Source organism: Betta splendens, chromosome 10, assembly GCF_900634795.4.
Source record: "Betta splendens chromosome 10, fBetSpl5.4, whole genome shotgun sequence".
Lineage (NCBI taxonomy): Eukaryota > Metazoa > Chordata > Actinopteri > Anabantiformes > Osphronemidae > Betta > Betta splendens.
The window spans coordinates 18,531,139-18,544,064 of record NC_040890.2 but is presented as its reverse complement, the minus strand read 5'-3'; the positions used below and the strand labels follow the sequence as shown (position 1 = coordinate 18,544,064).

Sequence of the window (12,926 nt, the reverse complement as noted above, 5' to 3'; positions counted from 1 at the left end):
AGAGACTCTCTGCTGCACGTGGATTTGTGGCAATCAAAAGAATTTTGTGGATGAATCTTGGGACTTGAAGCTGCACTAACACACTTCATCCTGTGACTAACAGAAATCCTGCATCACCCGCACAGCATGAGCTGAATCTTTGACAATAATGGCATAATGCAGTAAAAGCATCAAATCCATCTTTAGCACAAACAACTGGGCCTGAACACAAGCGAGACTGCTCCTCTTGCAGCATCACAGGCACAAGTCTAGTAAATAAATGTTCACTTTCCTTTAATGCAAATTGGGAAAGCGAGTTTCAACTTTTCATCTCGATTTCTGTTTTCATGTTTGCATTTCATTAGACTGATCCCATTTCGTAGCTACGATATTAAAACATTGCAGCGACCCAGAACCATCTCAGGACCGGGAGCACTTTCCAGCCGTGAGAGCATTTGGGATGTTTCATTTCACCTCTCGCATCACTGCATGAGCTGCGTGAAGCTGCGGCTCAGGTTTTAGTGGAAGTCTTTAGGGCTGATTAGAGCAGTTGTGACTGTCACAGACTGTGACGGTGTCAGGTACAGAACCAGAACCAGCCTCTGCGGTGTCGGGGAGTCTCAGCTGTTAATCTAAGTCTTTATGATGCATGTTGCAGATTCTATCCTGCTACGTATCAGCGATTAGTCAACAAACGCGTCCAAATGGAGGAGGGCGAAGACAAGTGAAGAGGCTCTGCTAATAGTGTGGTGACCTCTGATCCCTTTGGTCATTGCACACATGCGTGAGTGTGACTGTGTGTGACAGCGAGGGGTTAGGCAAAGAATGCATGAAGTCTGCCGCTGCCTCGGATAATTGAGCCATTTGTTGCAAGGTCACTGCAGAGCGGAGCGCCCCACCCCCAGAACCGGGCTCCTCGGCAGCAGGAACCTCCCCACCATCACTCCCAGTGCAGCGAGCGCTGGTCTCAGCTTCCAGACGAGCATGAAGCAGCCGTAAAGCGCCGGCGGAGCGTTGGTGGGACGGAGGCCCCAGAGCTGCACATGTGTGAAACACATCTGTTACAGCAAAGTCCAACACAGGAACCACACGTTTATTAGACATTATCTTTTGATACGGAAAACCCCTTATTTACACAGATTTTTTCTGCATCCGTCCAATAAATCCTGTTCTACTTCACTCTGGGATTTAACCCACTTTGGATGAAACTATCTGTAATTTCTCCATTTTAGTTTTAACCTGTTTAATTTTGTGCCATGTTGTCAAATTAATAATAGAAACTTTTGTCATTCTCATTCTCAATTTAGGAAAAAAAAACTGAAAACATTTTGGATGAATTTAGGATCAAATGACTTGTTGACAGATGAGTGGGTGAGTTTGGCAACAGTCAATTATCTCCATGAATCTAACAAGTACATTTAGATTTCAGATCTAAACATTACACCATTCATCCTTTAACAGGGGTCTGAACATTGTTCCCACCTTTAGACAAACCAGCAGCTCCGTGAGCTGCTAAATGTTGCGCTCACTAACTAGTCACAAAGTTCAACATAGGAGACACAGCCTCAAGCGTCTGCTCGGTCTGTAGTTCACACCCAGTTTCTACGTTTAGCAGAAAGCAAAGACATGTGGCGTTAAAATGTGCCGTTAGCAGATAAAGCTGTGACATTTTGATGAAATCCAGTTTGTGAGCTGAGGCCTGTTACATGTTTCCATGTGACGGTTACATAACTGAAACAACAGGGAGATATTTTTAAACTCCACCCTGAGCTGAGGAACAGACACCACACACCTCGCTCACCTGCATCTCCTTCACGAGTCGACATCAGTGACTCACTCACTGAGGTGTTCACCTGCTCATGAGTCCACGTCCATGTCCTGGATGTGCTGCTGACATGTAACTGTCAGAAACCTCTCGTCAGAGATCGTTTCTGCATTGTCTGTCAGCTGCTCCACGTTTCTGTTCTTCTCCCAGTTCAGCACCTCAGGGCTCACAGGAAGAGTCCAGTTCTCTCTGCCTCTGACTGCATCCAGGCTCATCGGGTTCAGACAGTGTGTGTTTCACTGTGGATGCCCACGTGACAGCTCAGCTTTTGGAGAGTGCAGTAATTAACATAAGGGCCAGATTAGAATAAGTTTTAATAAATTTCCCTTTTTAATCAAGAACAGACCTCTGAAACTGTCTATGAACATTCATAGAGATGCTCAGAGAGAATCTCACCAAGATGATGATGTCCGGAGGGACTCACGATTCGTTTACCCGACACACTCACTAGTCGAGGAAGTAAAGGTATCGTTGACAGAGACGACGAAGGAAACGACCCCCAGGCGCACGAGGAGGAGCCTCTCCTTTAATGCTCTGCACATATTCACTGTGCTTTTACACACACACACACACACACACACACACACACACACACACACACACACACACACACACACACACACACACACACACACACACACACACACACACACACACACACACACGTTGTCTCTCTCCAGGGAACATAAATATTTCAGAGTTGTTGTTAGTTCCAGTCTGTTGGACTGGAGGTACAGTCGAGTCTGTGCAGAGCAAAGACACGGGTTCATGACCCATATAAGCAAAACAACTCAATATAAGCAATGTAACACAATGATTCTATAGTTTGGTGTGAAATAAAAACCACCAGCCTCCAGTCGGTCGTGTATGAGAACTAATTAACAAATTTTTCCCTTATAGACAAAACGTCTCTTTACTTAAACTTCAAAGAGAAAATATGGCTAAAACGTCTAATTAGTTCTCACAGGTCAAGTTATACGACCTGAAAACACAGTCTTCACCACAGATATCTGTAGAAGGAAACCACAGAGGACAGAGCTTTATACAGGCCAGCGGTTAGTTTTTATGTTAGTTCCTATTCACAGACATTCAGACTAGTCCTTGACTCTTACAGATGCCCTACACTTTTCCTTGACCCTGAACACATCACACGCAGCTTCCCTGCAGAGTCTGCTGGTGTCATCTTAATGGCAGACTTTTGTACACTGGTGAATGACGTCTCTCGGTGGTGATTTCTTCCTGTTGTCTGACCTCTTATTTGGGCCTCTGTGTAACTTTCCTCCCTCGACTATTCAACCAGTTACTCCTCAGTAGACAGGAAGTTCGTCTCTATTCAATCTTTTTCAGATATTTCCTGGGGCTAATGTATCATTAATGCTTGTCGGCCATTTTGTCTAGTTCCAAACACCCCTCCACCATTTTGTCAGGGCTACAGGTCGCTGGTCGCTGGAGTCATATTTGAGCTAACTTTCTCTTAATCCACCTGTAGTTTCCAGTTGCTTCCTCCTTAAAACGTAAACCTTCACACTGACAAGAAGAAAAAAAATCTGAACTGCTGTTGGTTTAATTTGAAATTCACTGAAACTACAAGTTGCTTTTTACTTTCGGTGATTTCTTGAACGTCAACATGTCAATTCATGGAGGAGGATTTAAACCAACTGTAGAAGTTAATAAAAGCATTTCCGAATGCTGATTTATTCATCTTAAATTAAGCGTCAGATCCTAAAAATGCTGAGATTCTTTTCCAGTCCTATTTGTTTCAGAATTCAATTTGTTGAATTGACAAGTAGAATCAATATGAATGCGTAGTCTTCTACTAAAATTGATCAGTCGTGTTTGACTTAAAAGGAAGATTGATGGACGGTTTTGCAAATGGTCTGGTTTCTAATTTAAAAAGCTTGAGCTGCTGAGTTCTGACAGTTTATTTTTCTGCCTTTTCTACCAAAAGTTAAATTGTATCCCAAACTCCTGATATATTTATTCCCACATGTCTCTGATATGAAGAAAGCAGTGCTGTGAAACACAACGCAATTTTCTGCTCTCAAACGCCACGCAGCCTCCAACCTGCCAAGTGTGATCCCTCATTTTCCGAGGGGTCACTCATCTGAATCACGCAGTTCGCCTGTCAACCGCCCGCGTACGAGCCCGAGGATATGGAGCAGGAAAGGCTTGTCCGGTCTGACAGGGAAAAAGAAAATCTCTATTTACCCAAACAGCTCTGGGCTTCAAAGACAAGCAGCACATTCTGGAAACGGACAGGAGCAGAATGAACGGCAACAGGAAGCAGACGTCCTGTATTTAATAACAGAGAAGAAAAGAATGAGTGTAATGAAAACATCGGGACGTGATGGTGTGGACGTCCAGGTTCTATTAGAGCTGGATGATTTGCATGGGTGGAGCTGACAAAGGTGTCAGCTCCCTCACAAATGTCTAAGGCAATAAAAGAAAAGTGCTGAATATGTGTCTGAAGAGCTGGTCGTTCACAAAGAAGAGGTGTTAAAACTGGGCTCAGGTTGATGAGGTCCATCTGTAAAGATATGGGAATGAACTACTGTCAATGCTGCTGAGGCGCATGTCAGGTTTCTCCATTTTCATCCAATTGAACATCTGAACTATTTGAAAACGTCATCACACACACACGCACACACACGCGCACACACGCACGCACACACACGCACACACACACACACACGCACACACGCGCACGCGCACACACACTCACACACACACACACACACACACACACACACACACACACACACACACACACACACACACACACACACACACACACACAGAAAAGAAAAAGTCTTGTGTGATTGCAAATGAGCGATTACAGGCCGGTGGCTCCGGGTTCAGTGATTGCCAATTACGTTTTACTCAGCCTCTATTCAGAGCCTGAATGAAGTGCGGTTGTAACGCCAGCGCGCTCATTGTTCATTTTTACTACATTATAATTCTGAGAGGTGAAATATTGATTATGCATGTCACCGTAGAGAAGCTGTTCTCGTAAATACATCGCACTGTTTGTTCTGCAGGTGTGTGTGTGTGTGTGTGTGTGTGCGGGGGGTGCATTTTTAAAAAGCAGCCCATCCCCCAGCTGTTTGTCCACTCCCCTCGTCTGACAGTCATCAAATGAAACGAGCAGGACCCACACGCTGCTTCCTCACATTTATGCACAGACACACGTAGGCGCCTTTAAATCTCACTATGCTGGTACTGCATTCATTGTATTTTAACCTGCACTGGGTTACGCTACCTCCACCTTTTGTAAGCCACCATTCACCAGTCTCTCTCTCTCTGTTGCCAGAAGTAACAACAATCTTTAAGCCAGTGCTGTAATTTGCAGTGTTAACATGACTACACAAAGACTTAAAGACTTTCAATCGGCGAGTTATTGGTGCTGCTGTTGTGGCTTGTATTTATTGAACACAGACGCCCAGTAGAACCATCTTCAAATGAGCACATTTATTGCTTTAATTATAATCAATAATACCAAACGCATCTTCTTTGCTACAAACAACTGAATTAATTTTAATGAAATAACTAAACTGTTATTTTTAGCTTCTGCTTATTAAAAACACTAAAGCCAATAAGTCGAAGACATAGTTTCCTTATTACACCACCACAGCAGCCAAACCCAGAGAGACAAAGCAGCGACGGCGTCAATTAGACAAACTCGATTGTCTAAAGCAAAGTCAGTTTTCCAAACCCCAAATGTGCGTCATCACAGAAATCACAGTGTGGACTTTATTTCTGATTAGTAAGAAACAGGGTATGATCATGCAGATTCTGCTTCCTGACAACTATGATTTGGGCGAGTTGATATTCAGTTGGCAACGAAGACGAAAAGAAAAATCTACGATTACGTCTGTGTGACTGGGAGTGAATACACAGCAGACAGAGCAACACGGTGCTCAGCTTCTTTCTGTGGGGAGTAATGAGCTTGTGACTTGGCTTCTGCTAATATTAAAGCAGCAGGCACATTGGAGACGCTTTGTGTTTTACTGAGTACGTTTTAACAAGTGGTCACATATGTACAACTGGTATAAAACGCAGCTACGATGCTAGAAGCGTTTGACTCGTTCTGAGTCTGGCACCTTCAAAAACACTGGAGGCGTCATGATCAGGACTGGGACTCGTCCCCGGAAATAAGTAGCAGACACAAGCAAAAATACGAAAGCTGAATTGACTTCAACTGTGTTGCTGCAGTCTGTGGCTTTTGATAATGGAAAACCCGTTGAATGGAAAACCAACCAAATAAGTAGCTGAAGCTTTAAGTAGTACAAGGAATTGACAGAAATGTGAAGAGCAACACTTTGTACTTTACAGACTACTTCTTTTCTCTGTGTATAGTAGAACATGTTTTGATCTGTTGAATATGTAAAAAGTCGTTTATACATCTATTCATCCTTTTAGTGAAACCTGCTAATCTTGTACTTGGCTGCATTGATGATGGAACTTAACATACCTGACAATGGAGTAGGTGAGATACACAATCTGGAAAATTTATTTCCTTTGTTGAGGGGCAGGTAAGAGTCAGTGTTTGTCATATCTATAAAGGGCAGTTCAATATATGGATTTAACATCCTTTCTTTTAGGAGGAAACCTTGACGCTTGAACACATTAAGGCTCATTTTTTATGAAAGATGTTCACGTTCAAATCATGTTTCTTCTGGAGTTCCTCAGAGCTCTGTTCTTGGCCCTCTGCCCTTCTCTGTTTATATTTCATTACTGTATGTCTGCAAATCTGAATTATGCTTTTCTAAGTCTTTTAATGAGAGGACGTTTGAGAGAAGCTCAAAATACTAAAGTCACAAATAATTGAGATTCTGGTCATTAACATTAAAGACAACAGCTCCGTCAAGTTATCTCAGCCAAAAATAATTGTGCTTCATCGAACCTCTCTTTTGGTCAGCGCAGTAAATGTTCAACCCCAGGAAGCTTCTCTTTGTTGCGTCTGCCTGACTCTGAATCTGCATTTCCTGCTGCTTCGTTCTGTAAAATATCAGCCACATTGTAGAACAACGTTTAGGCTCATTGTAAAAGCTCTGTTGGGAATCAGGCTTTGATTGATTATGATTCTTACAGACTTGACAGCAAACAGCTCACATGTACACAGGATTTTGTTGATTCAGACGACTTCCTACTGTTATAATGGTGTTTTCACATCACTGCTATTATCTCTACAGAACTGTTTGCGTTTTGATGAAGCAAAAAACACTTATTTTTTTATATTTCACAAACATTCAGGTCTGTACATGTAGCAATATTGGGGTAATAGATTGTAATTATAGATGCGGTAACAAATGTATCTGACAAGCAAGCGTTTTATATTTTTAGGAAAACTGACTGAAATCAAAGCATAGAGTTCAGCCCTTGAAAGTGAAAATAACACAATTATCTTCAAGCAAACACACACAACATCAGCCAAGTTCAACCTGCTGCTGCTCGAGCACAAAGAACTAGTCTGAGGCAATTCTTCAGGGAGCGATAAATAAGTTGTAAGAGCAGTCTAGAGTTGGATCGACCTGAGAGGCCCACGTGCATCAACACTGGCAGGAAAGAGGCAAACATTTGCTCAAATCTCACCTTGCTCACCTGCAGTATTTCATTTCTTACGTGGCTGCTGTGACTGAATTGATTTCTTTCTGCAGCATTGACTGAAACCAATCACATGCCAGTGTTTTGAGCCTTCGTCTCTGATATCACATGACGTGACAGACCTTCCAACGCAGAACGTTTCCTGTTCTTTTGCGATAAGATAAACCTTCATTGGTTATTCTCAGAAATAACACACACCTGCTGGTCACCAACGACGACAACATCTGGTGTGACAGCTGTGAGCTGCAACAACCTGTAGATAATAATAATAGCATTTGAAACTTTATTGATAAATAATGTAATGTATTATTAACATTGTTTATGTTTAAAGGCTCCTCTGTGTGGAAGTGATTATCTTTGTTATGTCATAACGCAGCCACCACAGTCATATGGGCCAGAACTATAAATGATAAAATATGATATAATACTAAAAATAAAGCTTGTTATCTTCTCATCCGTATTTTAGTCTGCGCTTCCTCTGACTCCCATTATTTACGCCTCATTACTGTACTAATGGCGACAAGACGTTTAAACTCCAACTCCCAACAGGCCGCGCGCGTGTGTGCGCGCGCTCCGCATGCGGAGGGGAGAAACGTCGCGCGCCGGGAGGCGGGGAGTCGCTCGGATCGCCGTGGAGCTGGTTCGGGCAGCGGCAGAACGGAGCTGGTCGACGAGCGGCGGCGACGTCGCTCCAACGCGCATTCACCGCTGAAACCGCGCCGGAGCCGGAGACGGACGTGCGGTCCGTTCGCAGCGTTTGCGTTCAACGTGGATGCGGAGGAGGGAGCCGACTACGGACGGAGCAGCCCGCCTCCCTCCCCCCTGCCCGACAAACAGCGAGAGGGGATCGGCGAGAGGTGAGAGGAACCGTGGAGGTTTGAAACTGGGGCGAAAGCAGCGAAACGCTGCACAAAGGTCTTGATTGAAGTTGCAGGAAGAGTCTCGGAGGAGCGAGACGTGAGGGGCGGCTGCGTCCAGCGCTCCCATTGTCTTTATTTCCTGCTGCGAGCGTGCTCCGCGTGTCGGGGCTGTTTAAAAGCCCCCATAGGTGTAAATTGTATCCCGTGTGTGAGATGGGTGAGGTTCGTGCGGCCACACAAAGAGCCCCGCGTGCCGCCGGAGCGGAGCCCCGTCGCCGGGAACAGCTGAGCCGCGGCGCGTTCCACATCCTCGCCTCGTGAAGCTTCGTGTCGGAGGCAGGAAGCGACGGAGCGCTGCAAATGCGTCGCCGCTCACGTAAAACCTCGGCTGGCGGCGATACAAAGTAACGAGCAACACGAGCGTCTCTCTGCTGGAGAGGCTGCGTCCAATACGGACGACGGGCTGAATGAAATGAAGTTAAAACTTCACTACTTTTAACCACGCATCGCTGCGAGGCCGCTCCGCTTTCTCCTGCTCCGCTTTTAAGCCACTTTGTTGGGGAAACCCTCCACTTCCCACGTAAACGACCCCTGTGAGTGCAGGGACGGAGCGGGGTCTGCGCCCCCCCCCCCTCCCGCAAAGGACGGATGTGGACTGTTTGGGATTTAAAGCCACATAGGAAGGAAGAGGAGATCAGTGCACGCACGAGAGAAACTGGACGAAGCCCTGCCAAGAATGCGCTCGCGAGCGGCAGTGATGTGGGCTGAAAGCGACTTGCCACCTCCTGCAGCTGCAGGAGCAGAGTCAGCCCTTATGTGGTGTAGAGTGTGCATCATATCAGTGGTGTCAGGCCAGTCCAGGCCCAGAGGGTCAATGAATAGGATTCTCTAATTAGAAGATTCGATTGTAGCAGAAAAGCTAACTGTTTGTGTGTGTGTGTGTGTGTGTGTGTGTGTGTGTGTGTGTGTGTGTGTGTGTGTGTGTGTGTTCCAGGAAACAACCAGGCTGTGTGTTCCTGGAGGAACTGACTCTGCACTGGCACTCGCCTCCACGCTAATGTAATGGAAACAGGCCTCGGTCGCCCCCAGTAGCATCTGAGATGCATCAGCGGAAACATGGGCGCAGCTCGCGTGGCTGATTGCATCAGGCGGCGGCGGCTGGAGCGGGCCAGTGGATGCGCTGAGGTCGCGGGGGTCCTGCCGAGCCCCGCGCCATGCTAAAGCAGCACGCTCGGCCCGACCAGCAGCCCGGTTCGAGTGGGACGGGAAAAGTCCGGATTGGAGACTTGACCTAGATATTGAGTAACGCACCAGAGCTCTGCAGCGTCTTCACATCGATCCGCCACAGACCCGCTCTCTGGGAGCATGGGTGTTGGGGTTTGCAGCAGGCCTCGGCTGCCGCTGGCGCCGCGGGGGGCTCGATGACGGGACCCCTGTGAGCAGGTGGAACAGCACAGCAACAAAATGGCCCAAACCAGTCTGCTGCAGGGGAAGCGCTTTTACTGCCGGGAGTGGGTCTTCCACAAGATCCAGCACTGCCTCCAGGAGAAGACCAGCAGCCTCAGCGGCGCCACCAGCGCTCCCAGTAAGCAGCCCGCCGCCGCGCCCGGCGGGGGGGCGCCCGCCCCCGGCAGCCTGACCGCGGGCCCCGCCAAGCCCGGCGGGTCCTGGGGGGTGCTGCTGGTGGGGGGGCCGGGCAGCGGGAAGACGGCCCTGTGCACGGAGCTGCTGTGGCCCACGGCGCCGCAGGGCCCCCACCGGGCGCTGCACCAGCACAGCCTGGCCTTCCACTTCTGCCGCGCCGACGACGCCGACACGCTGTGCGCCGGCGGCTTCGTCCGGGGCCTCGTGGCCCAGATCCGCGGCGGCGGGCGGGTGCCGGGCTACGAGGAGAAGGTGCGCGAGGCGGCCGCGCAGAGCGCCCTGCAGCCGGGGGAGTGCGAGAGGAACCCCACGGAGGCCTTCAAGAGGTAGGAGCGGGCGGCGGCGCCGGCGGTCAAATTGTCAGCAGCTGTGGCGCTTAGTTAGCAAGAAGCGTGAGAATTATCAGTTAAAGATGGCGTTCGATTCAAAGACTAGAAAAAAAAATTAAACAACCGGGTAGATTCTGGTCCATCGATGCCTCCTGCTAATAAAAATAAAAAAAATGAAATGTGGTCTCCTACTATGGTGAACACGAAGCCCCTCCCCCCGCTCTCCACCCCCTGACCCCCCCCTTTAACTGCTGCTCACACTCATCACAGAGCTCCGCCTCGGCCTCTCCACACTTTTGATGTGTGTTGTTGGTTTTCCCCCGCCGCGGCCGTGTGGGCGGGACGTCCCCGCTCAGAGGCTCAGATATTTTTAAGTTGCCGGTCTCAGGTGGCGGGAGGCAACCGCCACTGAGTCACTGCGTGCGCTGCAGGCGCGCCGAGCTCCAGAACGTTGCCCGGACTTGTACGAACAGTCAGACGGGCTGTTATTGTGGGAACGGGCTTTAAAAGGCGCTGCCCGTGCGCATGAGGGTTGCGAGGCGTCTACACAGTGTAGGTCAGTCTGTGCGACGCAGGCTGGAGGAATGCAGCTTGAAAACACACGCTCGCTTCTCGTCCGGCCATCTGCGGCCGCTTATTGCACCATCTCAGCATCACGCACAGGAGAGGAAAGTAGGTCAAATGTTCAGCGAGGTAAATCATTTTTTAAACAGCCCGAGCCCGTTTTTTTTTTTTTTCCTCGTTCCCAAGGAAGCGAGCGCTCCACCTGTCATCTGCTTGTAATCATGGAGCCCGTGACTCGAGTTTGACCCTCTCTGATAAAACGGGAGTTACCGTGGCGACGGGAGCCTGAGCCCGACTGGGACTGACGCTCCTCAGCTCTGCTTCCTGTCACGCTGGATGTCAAGGGCGTCTCTGCTGAGCTCCACCACGTGGAGGAAATGTCCAAAGCACAACCCGACTTCAGGCCCTAAAGCCGTGGACGGCACAGAAGCCCGTCTTATCGGCGCCAGGCAAATAAACGCTCTAGTGAGCGTCTTATCATCTCAGGTGTTAAAACATCACAGATTGCCTAACGGCTCCCCTGCTGATCTGGATACTATCTGCTGTCAGGAAGCCAGGACCGTTGGCTGCGTTTGCCAGCGGTGCCTAACGAAGGCCAAACACCGCGACCAATGGGCGCGTGTGAAGCTTTGTTGTTTCGCTGGATGTTGTTTAACGGATCCTGGGGTAGATGCGACCTCCAACCTCTCCTCTGGGATTCAAACGTTAACGAGTCGGTTGCGGGTTCAGCTCCCGTCTGTGTACTGTGACCAGTGTTTGTAGAGGCCGCCTGTCTTCACTGGTTTATCTGAGCAGTGGAAGTGGACTTACTGCCATAATGTGAAAGTACTTACTAGAGGCGAGCACGGAAAGGATAACAGATTAATGTAGCAGAGGCAGAGCTGGTGTTTTCATTTGGAAGGTAATAAAGTAGAAACCTAATGTAGCAGGAAATGGAAATACTTCACAGACCTACGAGTCCTGGAACAACTGCACCTAAAGACGAGTATTTGCTCTGAGCGTCTTTCTGCACAGTCCACTACTGCGACCTGACGCCTTGTTCAGGTGATGGATGTGGAACCCGTGGTTCAGCGGCTGCCGGACGGTTCCGACCCGTGGCTGCTGCCGCCGTGTTATGGAGGCCTCAGTTTGTAGACTAAACCAAACACATTCCTCCGCCTGCGTCGCCGCTGCACTCGACTGCGAGGCCACGGCCGTGTTTTGTCTGACGCCTGGGTGAACTCGGCCTCTTATCGTCCAACATCCTTCACCTCCGCCTCGGAGAACAAAGCGCGAGGCCGCAGGTCTTTCACCGGGGGACGAGCGGCCTTTAGCTAAAGTGTGACATTATGTGGGTCTGCTCTCGGCCTGTTCTCTGCCGGGTATGAGTTGAGATTAAACTGCCACTGGACGGTTTTCTGCTGTTTATAAAGGGCACAGGCTTCAAAAATGAATAATGACCATGACTTAAATCTGAGAACAAGGCTTTCTTTATTACCCTCGTGTGTCTGTGGAATAAACAGATGCTGCTGTTCGTAGACTTTCTATACGTTAAAAATGTTGCGTGTTGTGATAGGAACATTAATCATGTGTTGTGTTGCCGCACCTGTTGACATGACAACTTCACGTATCCACTCGACAATAACGGTAAAGTCAGATATAAATACATACGTTGGCAAAGACAGCGTCCTGCGATGTAAAGGTTAGCTTTTATTAGACACTCGAGGGGAAATGGTGAGTTTGTGATCGCTTCTTGCATCATTTTGCAAACAAGTGAAATTCTTTGCAGTTGTTGAGGGAGCTTTCTCTCATCTGTTCATGTTTTCGTGTGTTGGCTCCCTGCTCGCTGGGGTGAGGGGACATTTACTGAAAGCGTCCGGCGCCTTTCATGTGGAGCATTTTAGAAACAAAAAAAGGAAAAAGCGCTCCCCATGCGACGCATCAGCTCCAGCTGAGCAGATGAAGAGAAACGGCAGCGCTGGTGCAACTGCAACGATGACTCAGCAATCTGAGGCCACTCATTCTCCCCACCACAGACCGGCGGGGCATGTGTTTAAGCAGTGTCCGTGTGCTTACGCTTCCATATTATTGGTTTTCCATTCTATAAATAAACTGGTGTTGCAGTGGTCAAGCTCATCTCGA

At 48.3% G+C, this 12,926-nt stretch overlaps 1 protein-coding gene across 1 annotated transcript in view; it reads left to right on the top strand.

The window, feature by feature from the left end:
• Window positions 1–8,005: 8,005 nt before the first annotated feature.
• Window positions 8,006–12,926, top strand: part of ankrd50 (ankyrin repeat domain 50) — a 26,287-nt gene continuing 21,366 nt past the window's right edge. The window contains exons 1-2 of the mRNA XM_029164816.3: window positions 8,006–8,265; window positions 9,263–10,238. Of these exons, the coding sequence (XP_029020649.1) occupies window positions 9,733–10,238 (506 nt within the window). The 5' untranslated portion in view covers window positions 8,006–8,265; window positions 9,263–9,732. The remainder of the gene's footprint in view (window positions 8,266–9,262; window positions 10,239–12,926) is intronic.